At 38.7% G+C, this 23,295-nt stretch overlaps 1 protein-coding gene and 1 long non-coding RNA gene across 3 annotated transcripts in view; one reads left to right on the top strand and one right to left on the bottom strand.

Moving 5' to 3' along the window:
- The first annotated feature begins 1,471 nt into the window (after nucleotides 1-1,471).
- Nucleotides 1,472-14,300, top strand: LOC148222835 (uncharacterized). Its single transcript, XR_015805437.1, has 2 exons — nucleotides 1,472-1,723; nucleotides 11,766-14,300. It is a non-coding gene; the product is annotated as an uncharacterized LOC148222835 (long non-coding RNA).
- SNX7 (sorting nexin 7) overlaps nucleotides 4,605-23,295 on the bottom strand; it is a 29,051-nt gene continuing 10,360 nt past the window's right edge. For both annotated transcript variants that reach the window (XM_014884817.2, XM_088170032.1), the window contains exons 6-9: nucleotides 21,825-22,024; nucleotides 18,359-18,445; nucleotides 12,765-12,917; nucleotides 4,605-5,006 (exon numbers count right to left, since the gene is read on the bottom strand). In XM_014884817.2, the coding sequence (XP_014740303.2) occupies nucleotides 4,926-5,006; nucleotides 12,765-12,917; nucleotides 18,359-18,445; nucleotides 21,825-22,024 (521 nt within the window). In that variant the 3' untranslated portion in view covers nucleotides 4,605-4,925. The remainder of the gene's footprint in view (nucleotides 5,007-12,764; nucleotides 12,918-18,358; nucleotides 18,446-21,824; nucleotides 22,025-23,295) is intronic.

Raw genomic sequence — 23,295 nt, 5'->3', positions numbered from 1 at the left:
TAGACAAGGACATCCTCTTACTGTTCTTCATTTCTTCCATTGTTTATCTTACCTAAACCAGGATGTACCCTCACTTTTCAGGTCTCCAGAACCTCCCAAACCTGCTGAAAGTTTGTGTCTGTCCCTTTCAGGTTCAGATGAGTTGTTGCCTCTCTGTTCCTCCCAGTGAGGCAGTGGCACCAACACTGGGGGCTGCATCCGAACATTGGTGCAGCTTGAAAATGCAGCACAGTGTGTTTTGTGAAGGAGTGCATGGTTTATCCTGTGGTCAGCACTGCTTTCAGTCTCTCTATTCGATAAGGAGCCTCTGTGGGTTTGCATAGATGAGGCTCCTCTCTCCACCATGATGGCAGGACGAGAGTAAATGATGGCTGTGGTAAATGGTGACATATGGCCAGTTCACAGAAGGTCCACACAGGAAAAGCTGCAAAGCTATGAAGTGCTTTGTGAATGCTTTGCTGTCCAGGTGCTTTCTGCAAAGGTTTTACAATCTCATCCTCTTCTCACTCAAATCAGTCACATCAGCTGGCAGGAAGGAGCGTCTCCATTTGTTAGAAAAGGGGTTTTTTAGCCTTTTTTTTTTTTTTTGAGTAAAATTAAAACATATCAGAGTAACCTATTTCACGTAGGTTCATGAAGTTGCAAGGGACATTTTGTCCAAAATAGTGGGCAGTGCTGATGTCTGATATTAAAATATGATTTAGACATATGAAAGAAAACCACCTGATATTCCTCATGGCCTGCAAAGCTCCTGCTCGAAGGTTGATTTCATGATTAATTTATGCTGGCATTTTTGATATTTTAGTGATACTAGAAGTGAAATCCTGCCCACAGCTATCAGCTAAATGGAAAGAATTCAATACATAGTACACAAATTTTTTTGAATGGTCAATATTCGTGGCATAGGCTGACAGCAGCAGGGGCCAGAAGAAACTGTATTTACTTCTTTTTTCTCTGGACATGCATGTTGCCATAAATCAGTTGTAAAGTGATAGAGTCAGGCAACCCTTTAAAATCATTCAGTGCTTGCTTAGAGCTACTGATTTCTTACCCACAACCCTGTTCCACCTCTACTGCCAGCAATTTGCTCTGGTGACAACAGGTGCCCTATTAGGTACTAGAGAAGGATTTTGTTCTTTGTATGTGTTTTCAGACTAACGAGAGAGATGCATTTTTTACAGCCTGTCTTGGCTTGAAAGACAAGTGTCTGCTAAGGAAGGCAGGAGCCTCCCTTGGAATGAAAAATGTAAACCCCTTCCCTCAGAATTATTATAATTTTGAAATTAAGGGGCTCTCAGGCCCCCTATGAGAACAGGAATCCCAGTTCTTTGCTGGTGTGTGTGACAAGGCAAACAAACACCAACAGCCACAGCGCTGACACCGACCAGAGCAGGAGCCCAGGGACACGGCCGGCAGGGGGCGCTGCTGCTCCCCGGGCACGTGATTCCTCCGGGCCAGCAGGGGGCGCTGCGGGCAGGGCTCGGGCACCACACGGGCATGGCGGCTGGGCCCAGACGGGAGGGATGGAGAAGACGATTTGCTTCACAAACCCCTGGGGCAATCGATCCCTGTGCCCCAGCAGGATCTCGGGAGCACCAAGCTGGCAGTGCCGAAGAAGCAGCAGGGGCGAGGCAGCGGCGGCCAGGCTCCCAGCAGGGCAGAGAAGGGTGAGCTCAGCATCCCGGGCACACAAGCAGAGGGTGAAAAGTCCCTCTTTAATGAGGTAGGTGTTAACAAGGTCCCAGTTCAGTGGCTGCTCTCATGAGCAGCTGTCTCCACCACAGAAGCAGCTCGGGGCTGGGCTCTGGTGGCAGCAGCAGCTCCATGTGTCCTCTGAAGCCAAGAGAGAGAGGAGAGAGACAGGGCCAGCAGCTGCCCCAGCCCATCCTTTACCTGCCCTCCTCTCCTGCGCTTGACCACTTCTTTTGTTTTTCTTAAGTGCCCAGTTGTTAGTGTTTCCTAGAAACTATGGGAAAAAATTCTATATGTAAAAATTAAAAAAAAGGCAAGAAACCTAACCCCCAGCAGGGCACTAGAAATGAACCACTGGCATACACAGGCAGCATGAAAATCCAGTAAGAGGCAGACTGATTATCAGTAATCAAATTAAGCACTTTCTAATTATAAGCCTAAGGAAGGCAAGACTCCGTTAAAGAAAAGTCTTTGGAAATAAGTCTGAATATGCAATAGACGTTCTGAAATTGTAAGTTTTAGAAGTATTTGCATGACACAAAAAGGACACTGATTATACTTAACAATAGACCTTATTTTTACGTGATGATAGAGCTACTAAAAAATCAGGAAAATAAATACATGGTCACAAGAAGGCCTCTATAAAACCGACTGCTTAAGTCTTTCCCCCACAAGCTATGGCCTAGCTAAGAGAAAAAGAAATTAAAAATAAATCACAAACATAACATTTTTACCAAAAATGCAAAATATCCAATGGTGCTTCTGATTTCCAAATGTCTCAGGTAACAAGGTTCTAGTCCAGCAGAATATAGAGGTAAAATCAATGCAACACACATTGGCACTCCCCATCAGCTAACCAGACATTATATGTCCTTAGAGGTGCCTAAATTAGCAGCATGGTAGTAATTTTTGGTTACACTCAAGTATTTCTATCCTGTAAGCCTGTTCAGGCTCAGTTCCTTGAACCTCCACTTATCTGGTATTCAGTGTTACTGCTGTCTGTCTTGTTGCAATCCTGTTTATAGAACTGTACACTACAGAGAGATTAGGAGCTAAAAACAGCAAGCTAAATTAAGTATTAATAAATGCAAATAAATGCTCACTGGGGAAAAGCCAATTCTCCTATATATACACACTGATGGATATTAAATTATTCAGTAACCTTCAGAATAGCTTTGTGGACAGTTCTGTGGAATGGCAGCTCAGCATTCAGTGGTATTTCAGTGGTACTTCAAAAAATAAATTAGGAACATGATGACAAAAATCAAAGCATAATTATGACAACATGTACATTTCTGGTGTGTCTGCATTTTGAACACTGGTTGCAGCGGAACTAGAAAATACAGAGGAAAAACAGTAACAATGAGCACAGATGTGAAATGCCTTTTGTACAATAAGGTATTAAGGTATGGCTTTTCCTCTGGGAAAACAGACAGTACTTGGAAAACACTCCAGAGTCTGTAAATTCTTGATTGGCACAGGGAAGACAAATAGGAAACAGCTGTTCATCTCTTCTCACAATTTAACAGGCAGAAGGCATTACCTGAAGTTGTTGGGCAGCTGGTTCAGAAAATCACAAAATTAATTGATTTTTCCTACATATTAAGTTGTGGAATTCATTGATATTCAGCATGGTAAATCCTAGGAGTTTAGATGGAAAAGAAAAAAAGGAAAGGGAAAGCCATTAAGGCTATTAAGCACATTGATAGAAGCTCTCATGTTAAAAAAAATCATCAGGAAGTTAACAGTGGGAAAAGAGCACAGTGTAGCCACGTTGTTCTTCCGTGCCTCCTGCAAGGATCTGCTGGAGAAGAGGCACAGCCCTTCAGCACTGCACTGCCCTCCTGGCACAGACTCACCACACTGGGAGACATGGACGCTCCCTTCAGGATTTCAGGAGCTTCTTAACTGACGCTTCATAGATGAAAAAAAAAGAGCTGAGCTTTCACTACTACATAAGGCAGCATGAGAGCATTTTACTAGCATTGCTGAAAAGGTCATGCTGGTATTCCAGGTCTTACTTGCAATATGCATTTTTTAAGATCAAAGCCACAAAATCCTTGCCAGCTTAGACAGGTCCACAGCCACCCAGGAGCAGCAGCCATGTGTTCTGGAATTATCCCCTGCAGCCATTAGGTGACTGACCAGAGCAAGCTGTCAAGATGCCACCACAAAAGTTGCAGGCGGTGGCTGAAGCCCTGCTCTTCTGCAAGGCCAGAGCCCTGCTTAGGCTGTCTCTGGTTCCTGCACCTCATTCTTTCCATGTAAAGCCTGCAGCTTGCTCAGACCTTAACGACCAGGGAGAACAGCAGAAACTACAGCTGCAGACTGAAGGACCTTTTGGGTGGAATAATTCAGTGACTGGAAGACTTTAATGCATATTGCATGAGTGAATCAGTAGATCATTTTAATGCAAACCTCTTAGTTTCTTAACCCTTCTCTTCCACACTGACTATCTAAAGAGGAAAGAAGTTAAAGAGTACAGGAGGGTCAGCCATGGGAGCAGTTTCACCCTGCAAACTCCAAATGGAAGTTCTTGTGTTGGCAGGATCAGTGCTATGACTAATGGCATCACTGTACAAACAGTCTGTTTCATGAACTGTCACTTTTTTCTTTATCCTTTAAAAAATGTCAAATTGAAGATGTCTAATAAACATGTAAATACTGCAAACTGAAAACTAAATGATCAACATTTTAAAGCAGCATTAGTCTCACAGAACATGTTTGACATCTTTATGTCCTATGTTTCCATTGTGCAGCTAACAAGATCTATTAAAATACTCCTAAAGTCCTTGAGGACTATGTGATATAATTCTACAAGTACAAGAAATTACTCAAAAAAGAGAATCTGAAGAAGCAGCTAAAATGCCAAAATACTTCTAAAAAGACTAGGATACAGATTGATGACAAACTTTACTTATTCAATGTTTTATTAAAATGCAGCTATTTTTACATATTTAAAATACTTTATATCAAAATTACACAATATTTATGAAAACAATTGTATGCAAGTGCACAAAAATATGTAAAATCAGAGCTAAGCAATATAAAGCAATAATATAGCATGTTTCAAAATGTATTTCAGGACCAGAATACCTGAGTGTTCAATAAGCTGGTTTTCTGCATTTCACTGATTTTAACAGTTAAATTTAATGATGTATCTGATTTCATATAAAGCACTTTGGTTGGGAGAAACTGAACGGAAAAGGCAGAGATCAAGCAGAGATTATTACTCAAGGCCTGTCTTCAGAATCTTCGTCCACATGAAGATCCACTGTTTGAGATGTTAGGAAGGACTCCCATGTAGCAAGGCACTTAAAAAAACCAAACACATACATATGAGACATATGAGTACAGCAGAGAGATTTCTGTAAGCTGATAGCCAAGGAGAAAACAAATTTTTACATACACACTGTCACAAGCTGCTTTTGTAGGACCACGGTAAGAGCAAAATACAGTTTCCTAGGCAGCTCAGTGATATGCAAAATGTTAGCTAACATGCTGAGTGAGCTGTAAAGGTCAATTTTACATAATGACAAGCACACACTGTGAGCACTATAATTGTATGTTGTAGCATGGAAGATGCTAACATTAATTATGCTCTTCTTTAATCTCTTCCTTTAGTTACAGGCAAAGATCTCTTCCAAATAGAAAGCACATTGTCAGGCACTGTTCCCTTTTAATCTCTGTGGATTCCTAATGTATACCCCATTTTCCTTCCAAGTTAAATTAAACCATTTTTTTCCTAAATAAGGAGAGAACTCATTTTCCCCCAGAGTAATGGGAAAGAAATAGAACTAGAAAGACAGGGGCTGGGAGTAGGGAAATTGTTATCCTTACAAGTGGCTCATGGAAAAATGTATTTACAATTGTAAAAACTAATTATTTTTATTTGAAGCATCAATTCTGCAGGCAGTAAAATGAAGATTAAAAAAAAAACAGAACACAAAACCCCCAAATGACTTTGGTTCAGTTTGGCTTAAATGAGTTGGCAGCTTGGCAAGCCATTCTAAATCATAAATTAGTGTTGAGAGCCATGGCAAGGCTATCAGGAGGTAACCTGTAGTGAGTTGATGCTTGTCACCCAAAGCACCAGGTCTCTATTATTTCAAGTCTGTCACTGGAACAGGACAGGCAAATTAATGCAGTAATTTCCTTGTTCTGATGCTACTGAGAAAAAAGCCCTTGAAATGGAAATGTTATTACAAAATTTTGACTTATACATTCATACCTATTGTTCTTGACAATGCAGCTGATTTACTACTTACTCTACACAGTTTTTTTCATGAAGAATCTTTATTATGCACCATAAATAAGTCTTCTGAAACTTCCCAGGAAATATATATTAAAACCTGGACAGCCCACTCCATTTACCTGAACTTTGAATTAAATCAGTGCCCTGAAAATCAGTTTCCTAACTGAAATCTTTTGCCATAAACTATTCAAGACCAGCTTATTGAAATACCTCATATCCATCTGTCATTGCTTAGGAGACATGGGAATGACCCTGCTTGAAGTTGCATCTACCTAACTCCATTAGACATTTCTTGTGAATGACTTCCAACTCTGCCATTAAAGATGGAGATTTAATCAGACTACATTGAAGAGCTAGGTCCTGGTATAACTGCATGTCTGTGTGTAAGCAGATGAGTGGGAGGATCTCAGAATGTCAAATATAAGCTCAAAGAGAAAAACAAAGAATACACACAGGATGACTGGAGCTGAGGAAATCCATGATGACACAAGGATACAGAACCAGGGATACCCATAGAATTAAGGGTGACAAAAGTAACAAGAGAAAGAAATAAACAAGTCAGCAGTAGCTTTGTCTCTGAAGACACAAGAAAGCAGAACATGTGGGTCTGCAAGACAATGAGAACAGTTAAAACAGCCAACTGAACTAAAAGATCACAGTGAAAAAGTATGAGCTTATTTTTGCACAGGTTTTTGGCTATTATCAGGCATGGTAGAGATCATTCCTGTTATTCGCATTTTTTCTCCTAGACTATGGATACCATGAATTTACTGCCCCACTCTTTCTCTTCTGATCTTGCTGACAAAAGCCCCAAAACTTCTGCTGCTCATACAACAACATTATGCTGCTGTTGAGTGTATATCTAAGGTTTGAATTACTGTGAAAAGAGAGGATTAACAGGGTAAGATTCACGTGGAAATCTGCTTTCTTCATTGACTTTTTGGAGAAATGTTATTTTGAAACGGCACACCGGGGAGAAACAGTGAAGATACTGCCAGCCTGAACAGTGAGCCACAAGTGTTGAAAACTGATTTCTGATTTAAAAGGTCTTTTTGACCTTCTGCATAAAGCCTTTCAGTTTGATCTTCACATTCTCCCCAACTTCATGTGACACTGTTGCAGCTGAGTCTATCTGAGAGGCCTGAGATGGAATGTGGCCTCTAGGTTTTGAAATGTCAGTGAGGCAGCTGCTAGCAATGTGTCTTCACTGTGGCACTCAAACTCATGAATTTCTGTTTGTTAGAGCCCAGTCTGGATTACCATCCTAGAAAGCTGCAAGGTACAGCTGTTTTTCTAAGCGTTTTCTAGGTGTGGTACAAGAAAACATCACTTTTTCTTGAAGAGTCTTTCATTAGCAATGAGAGATTTTTTCTGAACCAAAGTTTAATTTAATTACCATGTAAGTCCATGTTTTGTTATTCTGTAATTTCAGTAATGTGAATTAAAATATATGTATCAGCACTGGCTGCAATGTAAAAATGGCTTTGTGTTATCTTTGCAACACTGAGCCAAGCTGCACTTTAAAATTCAATCACAACACATTGGTTAACCAGATAGATTTGATCCACTGAAGTCTGTCCAGACAAAGATGCAAAACATTTTTTCACAGAAGTTATTCAGCTTTTAATTTATCCCTGTTTATATAACCAAAACACATTTTTCAAAATGTAAGAGCAATGGTGGCTCATTTCACTGTCAGACATAGTGCTGCTACAGCTGACAAATTTTATAATTAACCACACCAAAACAAAACTAGGTCTCTGTGCCTTAGGCTCAAGCTTTTCATATTGTGAAGCATGAACTGCATAAACGACATTTTGTTAGTGATGTATACTTCAGCATTATTACAGAATGATATGGCTCCATTCTCCTGGGAGGTTGAAAATGGAGATCTAAATAGAGGATCAGCCAGTTTTCACAAAGGAGATAGAAAGGAAAAAAAAACCCAGAAAATCCAGACTGAGGAAATTAAATGTGTTTGCGCAGGATTGAAATTCATAATCCAGTTACTTGTAAAAGCCTGATGGAAAACATAAAAAAGCCTAAATATACAAATGAAATACAGAGAACTTAAATAAGGCTACTTTACCTAAAATATTCTGATTACTACTGGAGGACATGTATCTACATCATTCTTTGAAAAAGCAGCAAAAAGTTTTTCATTTAGTACAATTGCATATATAATGAAAAAGGAGATAGAAAAATAGAACATGTAGTAAGGATGCTAGCAGAAGCAATGTGTCACATGCCATGTGTGTTTCTGTTCCAGTTCCCATTTATCCGTGGCTGATACCTTAAAAATAACATTTATGATGGCATTTTTTGGAGTAGAATCTGAAAATGAAGACTTGTTTGTGTCTGGAAGAAATAAAAATATTTTCATGATTTCTGTGTGCAGGGAAACGAAAACTAGAACACACAGAAACAGTAATTCCCACTCTAAAAAAATGTCTTCCCAAAATTATTTTTAAAAAATTTTAAAGGCTGAGGTGAATGAGGCTTCAGAGATGGATCTGTGTTTGAAGCAACAAGCATAGGGACAGACAGGCTCAGATGGGGGAGCTTTTGAAAACCTTGTGAAGTTTGGTAGGTGAACTCCCAGGCATGGCTGAGATAGGATGTGATCAACACACAGGAGCAGCCAACTTTCTGCTACACAGCCAAATGACTGCTGAAATACATCACTACAGAGGGCTCCAGGGAAAATAACAAATCTCATCTATTTTTCTACAGCTTTTACAAGGCAGAGAGGAACATAAGGGCTTTGGAGTTAGAGGAAAGTTTCTGTAATGGGGAACAAGTATTGTTCTGCCCTAATGAATCTTTTGGATCAATTTATGCCTGTACAACAATGTAGCTCACAGAAATATACTAAATTGTGCTTGAAATACTTAAGAAAATCAGAAAATAGAAAGGTGTGCCAATACCAACAAGAATCTGACTATATAAAGTGTAACTGATTAATATGCAAGGGTTAAACAGGATTAATTTCACATGATAAATAAAATCAAATGCTGTGCTTTAAAAGAAAGGTTCATCCATGCTCAAGGAAAAACACATTCTTTCAATGCCAAAACTATCTATCATCCCAGATTAGGAAAAATACCAATCTGCCTGCATTTCCTGGAGTTTCCAACAAGCATTGGAAACCCAAACTCTAGTATATTTTCTGGATTTACAATGTCTAACTAGTCTTCGGGTTGGGCTGTAAAACCTAGCTACTTATTCTGGTGGTTTTCCTGAAAAGGTTACCAAAATTCTTTGGTTACATATGTACTAGCTATACTAAACATGTGAGAAGAAAAAAGTGATAAAATTAGCATATGTTTAATTGCTTCTGCTCTTTGAAGCCAGAGTTCAACAGTTCCTGGTTTGGTTCTGCTCATCTGCAGCAGCAGCACTTCAAACCTGCCAGCTAAATAACACTGTCAGCACCACCACTAACTCCATATCCTGCTCTGGGTTTAGTAATGCTGCATCTTTAGAATATCTATTTCTAAATTAATTATTTTCATTACAATTAAATTCATGGGGACAGTCGGTTTCTCAGATGAAAGCTCCACCCTGTGGGCAGTTTGTGATTCCAGCTGTTTGGCAGATACCTCTTCTGGAATAAGCTGTCAGACAAGGCCCAGTGGAAAGGAATAAAATAAATGGTAATGTTAGCACATGCTGAATCAATGCTATTTACTTCAGAAATAGGAGTCAATTTATGAACTTTTAAAAATTACAACCTTTCCATTTTGTTTCAGAAAGTCCTTATTTTAGCAATGCATTTACTGTCATTGTTAGTACAGTATTTTTTTGGATTTAAGACTTTGTGGAATACGGAGAGACTTAAGGATGTATTCAGCTCTTCCAGAGGAAAGGAAGTACACAGCTGTATGAACCATTGAGAATAGCTACAGGAATACCAAATGATTGGTCAGTCATGGTAATTCCTGTCTCCTAAATGATTTTAAATATATTATAACAAAGCTTGCACATTTTCACTTGAAAGCTTTTGTTTTCATAGCCCTGCACAGGAGCCTGTAAATCTACAACACTGGGCTTTTATTCATGCCTCTGTTATCACAGCACTGAGAGACACAAAACAGCTGTAGAAACAAAGCAACACTTCTTATTCAAGTATAATAAATGCAGACAGCCAATGAACTGGAAGACTAGAGACTCTTAAATTTGTAAATCTGGAGAAACATAATGGAAGGTAAAACTTCTGGAGTAACACTTAATTAACATGAACATTAATTCAGCTTAAAGAAGAGATACTCTTTTATGGTAGCTAAGTGATGATTGACAAGTTGACAGCAGAATCCTTAGGCAACAATATTTAAGGAAAAACCCAAAGAAACGTAAGGTCATACTCTTTGCCTAAATTGTGACAAAGATGAAGTGACATTTTACAAATTCTAGTGTACTTTGACATGCTGCTGGTTTTTTTGACCACACTAGCTTGGGTTTTATACAGTTTTGAAGGACTGCATTCTCTACTACAGCAGCCATCAGAAAATACAAGATGCATTACTCTGTGGTTCCCAAAAATTAAGGGATGCAGAGAATGACCGTGAACAGAAATGACTCCTTCTTTGGTTGTGTGCCTGGGAAATGCAGTCAGCAAGGGGAATAATGAGAAGCATTATAATGAGAAGTGAAGTGCTGCTGTAGAGAAGAGAATGGGGCACTGCTTGTAGAGAGGCAAGAAGAGTTTAACTGAGGGATGGGGAAAGTTGTGGAAAGGATAAGAAGCAGGTAGTCACTGAGTTAGAAAGCAGGAGATGATTCCTTGTAGGAGTTGGACAGAAGAACTGAGCAACTGAATCACATTCATAGCATCCATGGTGCCTGGGAAAACACACAGAACGTGCTTTGGGAAGAGAAAAGGCAGGAAATAACATGAGGGATGTTACAGCAAGAAAAGGCTTAGTAAGCATCAAATGGTGCATCAAAAGTCTGAATGAGTAACTTCAGCCATGTGAAAGAATGCTAATGAAGCAAGTAATAATTGAACAAGCGAAAAACACTGTAACAGACACTGTGCTTTGCATGAATTTAATGAGACAGACTCAAACTATTACATTTAAAGTTGGATTTTCTTTCCTACTGAACGCATTTCTTTCCTACTGAACGCATAAAAATAATCTTCTCAGGTTTCTGAGATTCCCTTCCTGAAGTTTCACTCCCAAACAGCAAGAGCAGATGCCAGAGCTTCGTTTCCTGCTGCTTTCAGGAGTACACACTTGTAGTTCGAGATACATGGGCCTCTGACAGTAAAAAGTAATCACTTCTCTAATAATTAACCATCACCATTAACCATAGGTCTTAAATAAATGTATTTTAGGTCAAAATTCCCAATCAAAATATTAACTTGATCAAGTTCTTTTGAATATCAGGATTAGATAATGATTTTCTGATAAAGCAGAAAGGAATTGGTAAGCACTCAGTTTGCAAACAAGGAATGATACAGTTAGCACAATGTTGCTTATTATTACTACTGCTGTAGTAGGATAAGGTGCTTTTTCTAAAATGTAGATCTACAAAGATGTAACAGCAAAACCAATTAATGAAGATTTCAATATTCAAGAAAAGCACCAACAAAAGATCATGTCTCAGTGTAAACCAATTTGTCTGGTGTTTCAGAGGCTATTTAAGAAGAACTTCTGGCAGTTGCAGAGACAGCTGAATTATTTTCTGCAGTTTGTGCTTAAGATGAGTAATTTCATGTACAATAAGGGCTTTGGTGTTCTGAATTAAACTTCTAATTCAGCAAAAAGCATTTCTAGACAGGAAAAATAACCAAATAATTATTTTTATGTTTTAGCTAATCATCCCCGAAGAAAATATTCTAATATATTCAGCATTGTTTTAACATCCATGTTGCTGCTATAGAAGTCAGAGACCATCAATAAATGAAGACAATGTTAGAGGATGCCAAAAGCTTGCTGCCTGATTTCTGAAAATATTTTGATCTTAATATGTAACAACAGATTGTCAATGTCCATGCATCTCACAGACTGCATGTTAATTAATTCGACTTGATGATCAAGTGCTCTGTCTTTTCAATTATGTTCTAACAAAATGATTTGTAAAATCAGACCACTGCCATTGGCTAATGTGCAATCCATAAAAGGCTCAGACTATAGGACTGAAGTTTCAGATACCAAAATATATCTGTGAAAATGACTAATTTATGATTAATAGATGGCTCAGTGCATTCCATTTTTCCCCAAAAGTAAGGAGAAATTATTTTAAAAACCTGAAGACATCTGGGATATTTTCAAAATGCGCATTTCAATCAACATTGTGTTCCCCATGAGGAAACTTCACAGAATGCTTAATGTATTTTGTTATATGTTTTCAAATTCTCCTTCCTAGCATATATTCTTGGAAATTCTTACCAAGAACATTACCTGCGGCATTTGAGCTGAAAATAAAAATCTGATGGAATCACATTTAAACGTTTTCCTTACAGGTCTGAGCCTTTCAGAAGGCTTCTTCATGCTCTCGCAGTAAAATGTTTCCAAACTGAAATACAGCAGCTGACATTGAACTGAAAATCATGTTCCAAGTTGTTGTGGTTAGTAAAACAAGAGTGCCCTCTGTCGATGATGAATTCAGGATCAACGACTTGGGCACAATAAAATATATTCTGCTTGAAATCCGTCCAGTTAAGGATAACTGCCTCATTATTCCCACAGAAACTGATTCCAAAGTTACCAAATGTTTGAACTAAAATGGAAAACTTCCTCTTTATAGAGAACCCATGGACTTCTTCACTGAAGTAATGAAAAAATAACATTTTTTTGAGAAAGAGCTTTACCTCTTCATAATAACGGAGATTATTCTCAGCCACATTAGTGAATGTTGATCTCATATCCCACTGCATGTTCTGCTTCCACCTGTCCCAGTCCGCTTTCAGAGCATTATTGGCACGTTCAACTTTGTCTTCAAGTTTCCCAATCTCTTCTGAGAACTAAATATTAATTGTAAACATTAAAAAATATTAGGAAAATCAACATTTCCAAAATTATTGAAATCAACTGCCGGTAGTGGAGACGAAGAGAACTGCAGAACCAAAGCTGGTATTTAACTTAGCAAAAAAGTCTTTCCCCAGGGATAAATTTAAAATTAATTCTTAATTAATAACTCACTACAATTCTGAAATATTAGTAACAGAAAATATAAACCAGAATTAAAGTGTTCCTGGAGATATTTTTATTCACTGAGAAGTTAGAGACTCTGGCATCTCTTCACTACCACTTGACATTAATGCAACAAAAAAGAAATATATAGAGGGCTTTACTGAAGCAGAATCAATTGTACAAATTAGATTTGGCCAGAAAAGCTGAGAAAATCCTGACAGAATCTTTGATAACAGGAGAAAACAGAATGGGGAGAAGACAGCAGAAATCAAAATCACAAACTTTCTGATTTCTTACGTGTCACATTACCATCTTTTCTCATGCAACTGTGTGTGACCGTATGAGGGAAAGAGAAATACAGAAGCAGAGAAAGAAATGAAATGACAGGACTTCTACAGAGAAGAAACTCTCACAGCAATCCAGAACCCAAAACCTTGAGGGCTACTCTACAGACATTACTTGCTTCTAATTACTGCAGATGCACAAACTGACTTGCCAGCTAATGGGAGTGAGTGGGCAGCATCCCTGTCTTTAATGAGTTTTTCTGGTTTCTCAGTAATTCAGTTACCTATTGCCATTTACTCATCAGCTGTGTCTGTTCTGGCTGGCACAGGGTTACAGAATGAGGTACATCTGTGGCTACAGTGTAGAATCATCTGCTGCAGAGAAGGGACTGCAGAGCCACTGTCTGCAGCAGGAAGGAGGGCAGGGACAAACACCACCAAAATAAGGAACATCAAGAAGGAAAACTTAATTCCTCAAATTGCTTCCATTGCAACTCAGGCTCCATACACTTCTTCTTCATCCTTATATTCTTCTATAAAGCAAATAGTTTCTTCCTCATACCACACCTGTATAAAGTTGGACAGCTCCTTTTGCTTTCTGCAGAGCTGCTGTTTTCATTGATAGGAAGTTCAGGATTCCAGGACTAACATCCAGGACTGGTAGAACACAGAAACGTCAGAATTCAGAGCAAGACATGGAAAGTCTTGCCAGCCTCCAGCTTGGACCATGCAGAGGAGGACAATGATCAAGTGCAACAGCAGTGGTGCTGCCATCAGAGACAAACTGAGTCACCAAACACTGCCTGAAATGGAACCTGGATCCCATTCAGCTCTTGAAGAACCCAAGAACTCCTTAGATAGTAGAACTGAATATTTCATCTGAATCGATGTCATACAGAGCCAATAATAAACATTTTTAGTTTGATATTACTTCTACACTGACTTTCTGTGCCACACTTCTAGATTAATGAAATATTGGTTATTAATGAGAAACAAAATGAAAAAAAAAAATTCTACTTTACTGAAAAGCCCCAAGTCCAGTTATCTGGCCAGACCACTAATCAAGTTACAGACAAGGGTAATTTGAACTAAAGTCACTGCATTCAAAATGAAAAGGTTAATCCAAAGTTTAAATGTGGGAGAATTACCTTTAAAGGAATTACAGACAACTGGATTTGGTATTTTGACCATGTTCCATGCTAATTGCCTTTCCTTCAAATACCAAAAGATGAATGTGCACAGAATACTGAAAATGATGACATTTTAAGATGATTTAGAGTAGGAAACGCAGTTGAATCCATTCTCTGTTTTGCAAGAAAAAAGTTCCTATATGGGAATGCACTAGTTTATACACATACAGAACTTCTCTGACTTCGAAGTCCTGGGTGCAGCAGCTTCCCCTTACTTCAGTCTGTGTAACTTTACAACTTGAAGTTATTTTACAGTTTGTTTTTGTCTAGCCTTTTCTAGGAACTACAAATTTCTTCCATATTGTAGTCAGAACATGATATGGACAGGTAGACTCTCTTATACCACTCTGCCTGGACATGTAGTTTAAACATCCCACTCTAAAGCCCCAAAGAAATCATGTGTTGTATTAAGGCAAGGGTTGGACTTCAGGTCTAAAGGCAGCATTATGCCACATGTCACTATATCAAGTAGAGACATTCAAAGTCTACTTTTTCAAAATTGAAAAAACCCAGCAATGGTACTCTCTTTAGCTGCCATGACAGCAGAAATGAAAGAATGGCTTGGATTTAAAAACATTTACCTAGTGTGTTCCTCATTTACAAGGTGTAGATTGTTACAACTGATCCTGCAAATTCAACAGGATTCTGAATCCATTTCCTTACACTGATCCCACTGAGGCAGCCAGTGTGAGAAATGAAATCTCCCATCAGTGATGGCTAGAGGCCAGCACAGCACTCATAGACATGAGACCAGAGCACAGGAAGGTGGGAGCCAGGCATTGCTAGGACAGAGTGCTACCAGACATGGACCATGTGACCGTAGCCAAAGAGACCTGGCCCAGCACCCAAATTACATGGTAAGTGACACAGCATTTTACACTATCTCACTATGCAAAATAGCACAGATTTCTATCTGCTATGTGAATTAATCCTACAGCTTGGTGATACTAACCCCTTTTTAGCCTGGAGTTAAAATACAAAATATATTCAGAATGTAACAGATTCAGCATTTCGTCTCTTTACTACTCAGTTTCAAGCCTGAACACTAGAATCCTTAAAGTTAGCATTTAATGCTTATCTCGCTCTGTCAGAGCACATTTACACCAACCTTTTTTCAGAATTATTATAAACCCTAGTGGCAAGACTAAAACTGTAAAAATGCCCAAACCACAGAGGGATACACTAGCATTGCTGTGTAAACTTCAGGATGGAGTGTGGGAGTTATGGAGCAGCATATCCCACTATCTTTATAGCCACAGCTCTGGAGGTAAGAAATGTCTAGATAAGCAGGAGGGTACCAAAGTCCTGCCAATCTCTCTCAGAGCCTGCATCCAAAATCACAGTCTTCAAACCATCCATACCCTGAACAACTGCCTCCTTTGTGGACCAAATTTTGGAGCAGAAACCAAGGTTTTGGCTTTTGTAGCAGCACCACAAGCACAAGAAACACAGCTCAAGAAAACATTTTTTCCCAGCCAATAAGCCTAATGTCCCATAAGGTTTAATTTGCAATTCCAGCCTATTTCATCTGCACTGACCTTAGGGATGTTTTGCATTCTTCTGCTGTACAACCTTATGTTTGTTAAATCATTTAATGTTTGCCATGACCAATGCTAAATATCTCACAGCCTTTTATCAGCTCTAATGACAGTCTTTGACTCCTTATCTGTGGTAGAAATGTACTTCAAATGAGATTAGGTTTCACGCCACTCATTGTCAGCAAAATTTCTGGCTACTAGATTGCACTGACAAGTTCAATCTGACATCTGTGAGATCATTAGAAGCTACAGGAGTTCTGCTTAGGAATAGATATGTGCAAATACACCCAAACCTGGTGTCTGACACCCGTTCCAACAACATACCTGTGTTATGATCACCTCTTATTATGAAATAAGTCTGGCTAGAAGTGTCTGAAAAATATTTCAACACAAAAATGATAACATAGTAAAATAACGACCAAGAATATAGTTAAGTCACTCGAATAGTTAAAAATAGCAGTACATCATTCTTTGTTGCCAAACTATCCTTACTAGAAGAAAAGATTTCAGCTTCTAATTAAGAAAAAAATCTTCAGGTTACAGCTGCCACTCAATTAGAGAACACAGGATTTTATTATCAGATTAGACTAACAGACATCTGTTTTACTGCTCTTCTGAGACTGCAAGGAGAACCAGGCTCTCAGAAACAGGATTCTCTGAAATTAGTAAGAAAGAGAGGGGTTGAAAAGATAAAGCAAAGATCTGAACATCTTGGTAATCAGAGTGTCCAAAGCCTGTACCAAACTGTAAACGCAGATATGGAAACATATACACAGTGAAAAAAAATAAGATTGGGCAAATTGATTTCAAAATCCTACTGGAAGCAAATACAAACATCTCATGATGTAGTAAACCACTGTCAATATCAAATCAACCTGGTATGATCAGTACTATGCTAAAATAAAAATATTCCTTTTTTATTTGTAACAGTTCAGGAAAAGAGAGTGCATGCACATTGTCTGAGAACTCCATGACTATAAGAGAAATGCATCCTGAAAAGAAGGTACATCCTGCCAAGCTATGGTGTCTTTACTACAGTAAACAAAAATGTTTCTGGCTGCTAAACAAGCTGTATGGAGCTGAATGCACCTGCCACGGCTACCCAACTCCCAGCCTAGGGGGCTTCTCCAACTCACCAGCCTCTGTGCATTTTATAAGAGCTTCGGGCTATAAACTAAGGAAGAAGGACAGGAGAAACAGCAAAGAAAGCAGAGAAACAAAAACAAATTACAGAACACAAAGGCAGTAAGTAAACAAAATTTCTGCTTCAGGAAAAAAAACCCAAAACCAGAGATATTTACTTAATGTCCCACTGCAGTACACAGAGGCAAATCGTTATATAATATACCATAGCCATTGTAGCTGTCAGAGATCTGCAATATATTCTTGTTTATTCATCTCAGTGCCAAAAAAAATCAAATTAAAATATGCATCTCAAGTCCCAAAAACCATCTAAACAGATCATATTTACATGGAGACTAATTACAACAAGACTAATGAAAAGTATCTGAAATGTTAAGGATTTTCTCCTGTGATGTACTAAAAAAGTTACTAGTAATTTTTACATATTGTTTACACTGTGTAACACTTTGTATTAATACTGTGCTAAAAGGACATTATTTAGCCTGGAGAGTTTAACAATGAAAAACTTTAAAAATGCCAATTCTTATCCCAGAAATTGTTTTTAATTGGGTGCTGAGCCCTGCTGGTGGTTTTGGGGATGCCTATCCCCATGGGGTACCAGTTACACTCTGACTTCACTAGAATGAATGAAGGTTTCATAGCGGAAACAAAAAAAATATCCCTGGGCCCAACTAGGAAAAACAGAAACCTGAAAAACAGAATGAACAGAATGCAGAACATTTTAGTTTAAATAAGTTTAATGAACAGCTTTGCTGACTCTAATCACCTCTTCTACCTCTCCTACATCAATGAAGCAGTAGCTACAAGAGCACTGCAGCAACTGTTACTTTCTTTCAACTGTTTTAGGAAATAGAAAAACTAAAAATCTCCTGTGGTACAGTGTGTGCTGACAAAGGCCAGTGGTCACTGGCCCAGCATGACCAGCCCTTCCGTCCAGCAGCCCAGCTGCTGAAGTGCTGCTTCTCTCTCCTGATGGCCTTTGCCTGGCACCGAGAGCCACCAGAGGGGCAGCCAGCAGCCAGTGCCAGCCCGTGGCCTCAGGGGACATGTGTCCTTCTGCGCCTCTCCTGCCGTCACAAACAGTCCTGGAAGAGTCCAGCTTTCTGAAAATACTCACCAGATCCTTTTCTGTCTTTTTATTGGCTAAAGCATCAACTTTGGAATCCAGCTCTCCTTGAATTTGGTCTCTCCTTTTCAAAACACCCTTAGTATGGAAGGAAAAAGAAAAAGAAAAAAAAAAACCCACACCACATTTTAGCTCTTTCAGAAAACCATCAAACAACTTGGCTATTTGATAAAGAAGATGACAGAAAGATACCATTTAATAATTTTTACATGATATATGTTTTATCAAAAAAATTAAAATCATGAAGACTTATTTTTCCATATCTGTATTTTATCTTACGGATTTTTCAATAATCTTACTAAATCCAAAATCAGTGCCACAAGAATCTGCCATACACCTATCACTGCCAGTTGTATGAGCAGAACTGCTACAGCAGTTTACTTGGTATCAGCTTAACTTACTATATATTCATTTAAAAACAGCAACGTGAGTTTGTCAAATCCCATGAACAGAAGTATCTTCTTTGAGTAAAATTTTCAATATAAAATAGAATGACTACAAATGGTATACAAGGCATTTTTGAAATTGTGACTTTAACCTTTAATATTATTTTCTAAGTGCCAAATATAGTTCTGGAAAATCAGAAAAAATATCGGAAAAATCAGATAAAATTATCATAGGAATGACAGCTTTCCTACCATTAATATATGTGCTTATTTTCAGCATATGTAATTTTTACTTCCTTTGAAACTGTCTTATCAGGTATTGGGTTTTTACCATAATGTCAAAAAAATAATTAGAAAGGGGAAGGAATATTACTTGTTAAGCTACAAAACAGGAACAGTATTACAGATTAAATTTCCATTTCCAATGCTCATTTGCTCTGAGACCTTGATGAAGCCTTACAAATGTCTCTTTGTCTTAGCTTCCTCATCTGTAAAAGCACACTCTGGTATGCTAATCTTGTAGAAGTTGCAAGGCTTTAGTCTTTTTGAAAAAAAATCAGAAGCAGGACATACATAATTACAAATCTCAAAACCTTCTGTTACATTACCTTGCCACAACTGGTTTTACTGCTTCTTCTGCAGAGATGTTCAGTATTCACCTCTAGCATAAGGCATGTTGAAACAGCACAGGGCACAAGCAGCTCTACCTTCTCTAGCTCTCTTATTTGACTGAGTTCTCTCTGAAATCTTGACACTTTATCAAACATGACAGAATCATTTAGGAGCTTAATTTTCAAATAATTTTTCAATGTGTCTTTTTGAACAGGTAATCACTACAAAAAATTGGTTAACCTGACTTTGAGCAATAAATTAGCAATACAGACAAATGCTCATCGATAGATTGGAATCTTTTGGTTTGATAAATACAGAAAATGTGTAGCTGGAAGCACAGAAGAAAAACAAATGTCTGGAACAACTCTTCTTCATAATATAAATGTTTTCTCGTTTTTCCTATTTTTTTGCCTCTGAAAATTTTTAATGACTGCTTGGCAACATTTATCACACATACACTTTAAATTACACGACAAAACCAATTACTTTAATATTAAGGTGCTACATCTATAGACAAGTGCTGACTTCTAATGGCAAACAAAGGCACTGTATTTTTATAACATATTATTTTATACCTTTACAAGTTTTCGGTATAGTATTTAATGTCAAAAACCCACAAATAATTTTATGTGGACCTATAACTAATTAATGCTGTAATTTGTACCCTGAGGGACAGCAGACTTGCTCTGTGGGTCAGGTAGGAAGGGATTGGTCCAGATGTAAATGTTTTAGCTATGAATTCAACTCTTTTCCCAGTTACAGGCTGAACTCTGAACACTGGAAAATACAAGGATTGGATTGTATTGATCACACCTTGTTCTGCACATTTGCATGTCATCTTGGCAGCAATGCACCAAGGTCCCTGTGATGAGGGGTTAAATTCTGAAAGGTTTACTAGTGGGTGACTTCCACAGGGTATTTTTAGGTATTTTATTTTACTGACTAGTACTTCCCTCTCCAAAGTGCAAGAGGGAAATAAGCAGTAAGTAAAATAATAATCCATAGTGAATGAAGGAAAAGGAACAGTTGTGAAATGGGAATGAGTTACTGAAGGAAGATTCTCCTCTGGACAAGACCTCATGGCAGCCTAACACTGTGTTCCAAGTGCTGCATCAAGAAAGCTACAAGCAGGAAAAAAATGCAGTGGGCAACAGTAAGTTGTGCAGGAAGAGCTAGGTAGCCATCCTGGGGCTTGTCCCCAGAAACCCCTCTGTGCTCTGAACAAAACAAAACAAAACGTCTGAGAAAGGGTGAGGGTGAGCCAGGATGCAAAATAGAAGGCAATGGGCGGGCAGCATCTCCTCAGTGGCATGAAGACTACAACTGCTTATGGGTAACAGACATAGAAATTCTGAAAAATAAGGTTGCAGGTGGGGGAGAAGATGACCTGCAATTGCTAGGACAGTAATCTCTTCAGATCTTTAAGCAAAGCAGTACCTACCTCCATCTACCAGCAAATAATTAGGCCTCTGAGATCTAGGACATTCTGTGTGGCCCCTTCTTCTGTGAAGCTTGTTTTAAAGACAGCAGTCATTGCAGCAGGAATTCCTCACTCTCAGTAGCTAAGCCTTACTGAGAAAGTGGCAATACCCTGCAGAGTGCCACCAAAGGCTCAGTTAACTTGGGTCTTGCTCTACCCGTGGCCTGTAAGACTCTTGCAGCCCCTACACAGAAAGCACTGCAGCAGGAGCTGGGTTCCCAGTAGTAACACAAAAACAGATTCTGCAGCTGGCATTGCTCAAAACCTAGACAAAGAGGGGTTTGTACACATGTTCTGCTTTCTGTAGGCAGCAAAGTGGGAATTATGACATACTGAATTCAGTTACTTAATTATGTTGATTATCCACCAGCACTGACTATATCAACTCTGGAGTCTAATTTTTTACATCCTCTCCAAGTGTAAGAAAAATACATACATAAAGGGAACTGAGAGCAGTAGCTTATGGCAAAGACTAACACATGCTTATATAATGGTGCAGGGACTGGAAGTTCCCAGCTGTTCTGGAAAAAGAAAACATACTTAGGAAGAGCTCCTAGAAAGGGAAAAACCTCTCCACTCCTTTTCCCACACACAATCTGTTACTCAATGAGTTCATATTTTGGCAGTGTCAGGGAAGGTCTTTCTCAGCTGCTGTCCCCAAACCCTCTCTGCTACAATGTAGAGCTCCCTGAAGATGGTAAAACTAGACACACTAGCACAGCTACCCATGGCTGCCTGCCAGGCAAAACTATCAAGCTCTTTTTATTTGGAAGGGGCACCTCTTGCCTGATTCGCAAGAGAAACAGGACCAATCGACTCTCCACTAATGGACAGGTACCATATGCTCTGCATGCTTTGTACTGAGTAATACAGGGACTGTAAAGTCATTTTCATTAGCTATAAATTCTCTCCTGGACACTGTCACTGGACTAAGCCAAATCTTCTATTGAGCCATAAGGAGTCCTTCAGGAGAGCTTACCATGAGAATTTCACTGTAGAGAACGTATTCATGTAAGATGGGCAGCAGGTGCTCTGAGAGCCCTGCCATTCTCTTCTCCGTTGCCCTGCAGCAGCGCTCGATGCAGCTGGCAATGCCCTTCAGGGAGTCTGCAAGGTCTTCTTCTGATGCTGACCACAGCGTGTGGATGGGCCCATACTCCTTCATCTCATTAAAATAGTCTTAAAAGGAACATATACATGTGTTACTCTTCTCTGCATTAACAGAGGTCTAAGTGATACAACTGCAACTTTGTATTTACTGTGAACCAAGCAAGAGAATTATGCTAATGTTCAAATTTGCTCAAATGACCAAGGTAAGTAAGTAAACTCTACTGTTTATGAATAAACTAATCAATTAATGCATTGTAATTAAATGGCTTTGAGAAATCTATCAGCAAAAATGCCCCAGACATTTCATGACACATACTCAGGCAGACCTGAAGAGCTTTTTTCAGACACCAATGATCTGCATTACTTAACTCTGTCTTCATACAGAGCAACAGGAGGCACAGCAGCTGGTCTGACTTGCTGACTTCTACTGCCCTGAATTCCTCTGCTTCTTGGTATATAGTAATGTTCCAAATATAGTCTCAGTTATTAAAACTAGAAGCTTCAGAAGAAACACTGAAGTTCACTCCTGCTCGGCAGGTATGTCCTTCAGTAGTTTTTATTAATTTAAATACAGGGATATCCTATTAATTACTTCTCTTATGTTTCTAGACCAAGTGATAATCCATAAACAGAGAGAAGGCCCACAGATCACTGTGACATTTGGGAGGGCTAAACACGGGCAAGCTGTGAACATATTGGTCATGAATTGAAAATGAATTTTGTGACTACTAAATTTGCAATGAAGAAATGTCCTAAGAAAGATGAAAGCAGTCATGTGACATAAAGAGTGTAATGTTTACTTTGAGATTATTTGGACTAAAAAAAAAACACCCTCTATGGAAGATGTAATCAAGAACTCCACATTAAGGTACTGCAAGCGGGAATATTCTCTGTATCACATCTATCAACAATTCCTATTCACAACAGTGTGGCCTGGCACACAGGTGTTCTGACAAGTGTTGCTTGGAAAATCTAGAAAGAAGATATAACCTACAACATTTGAGAGCATGTCAAAATGCTTAAGCTTTTCCAAGAAATATTTTGGCACTGATACCTTGAACTTACAGACCTCAGACAGCTACTTTCACTGGAGGGAACAATATCAATAGTAACTCCTTTCACCAACATGCTTTTTTTTTTTTGTAATAACACCTTTTCAATTCAGTGAGGACACGCTGAGATCTCGTACTGCACAAGAAAGCTCAAGGACTCAGTTATTAACACAGTGCAGCTCTTCAAATTATGTTATATAGACAAGTAAATACTTCAAGTGCTGCCCAGTAGAAATTCTACTGAACAGGCATAGTCTGAGATCAGGATCATCTCAGCATCTCAGAAAA

Source organism: Sturnus vulgaris, chromosome 9 (assembly GCF_052056855.1).
Source record: "Sturnus vulgaris isolate bStuVul1 chromosome 9, bStuVul1.hap1, whole genome shotgun sequence".
NCBI lineage: Eukaryota > Metazoa > Chordata > Aves > Passeriformes > Sturnidae > Sturnus > Sturnus vulgaris.
The sequence above is the reverse complement of the archived record's forward strand: the minus strand, read 5'-3'. Positions and strand labels throughout refer to the sequence as shown.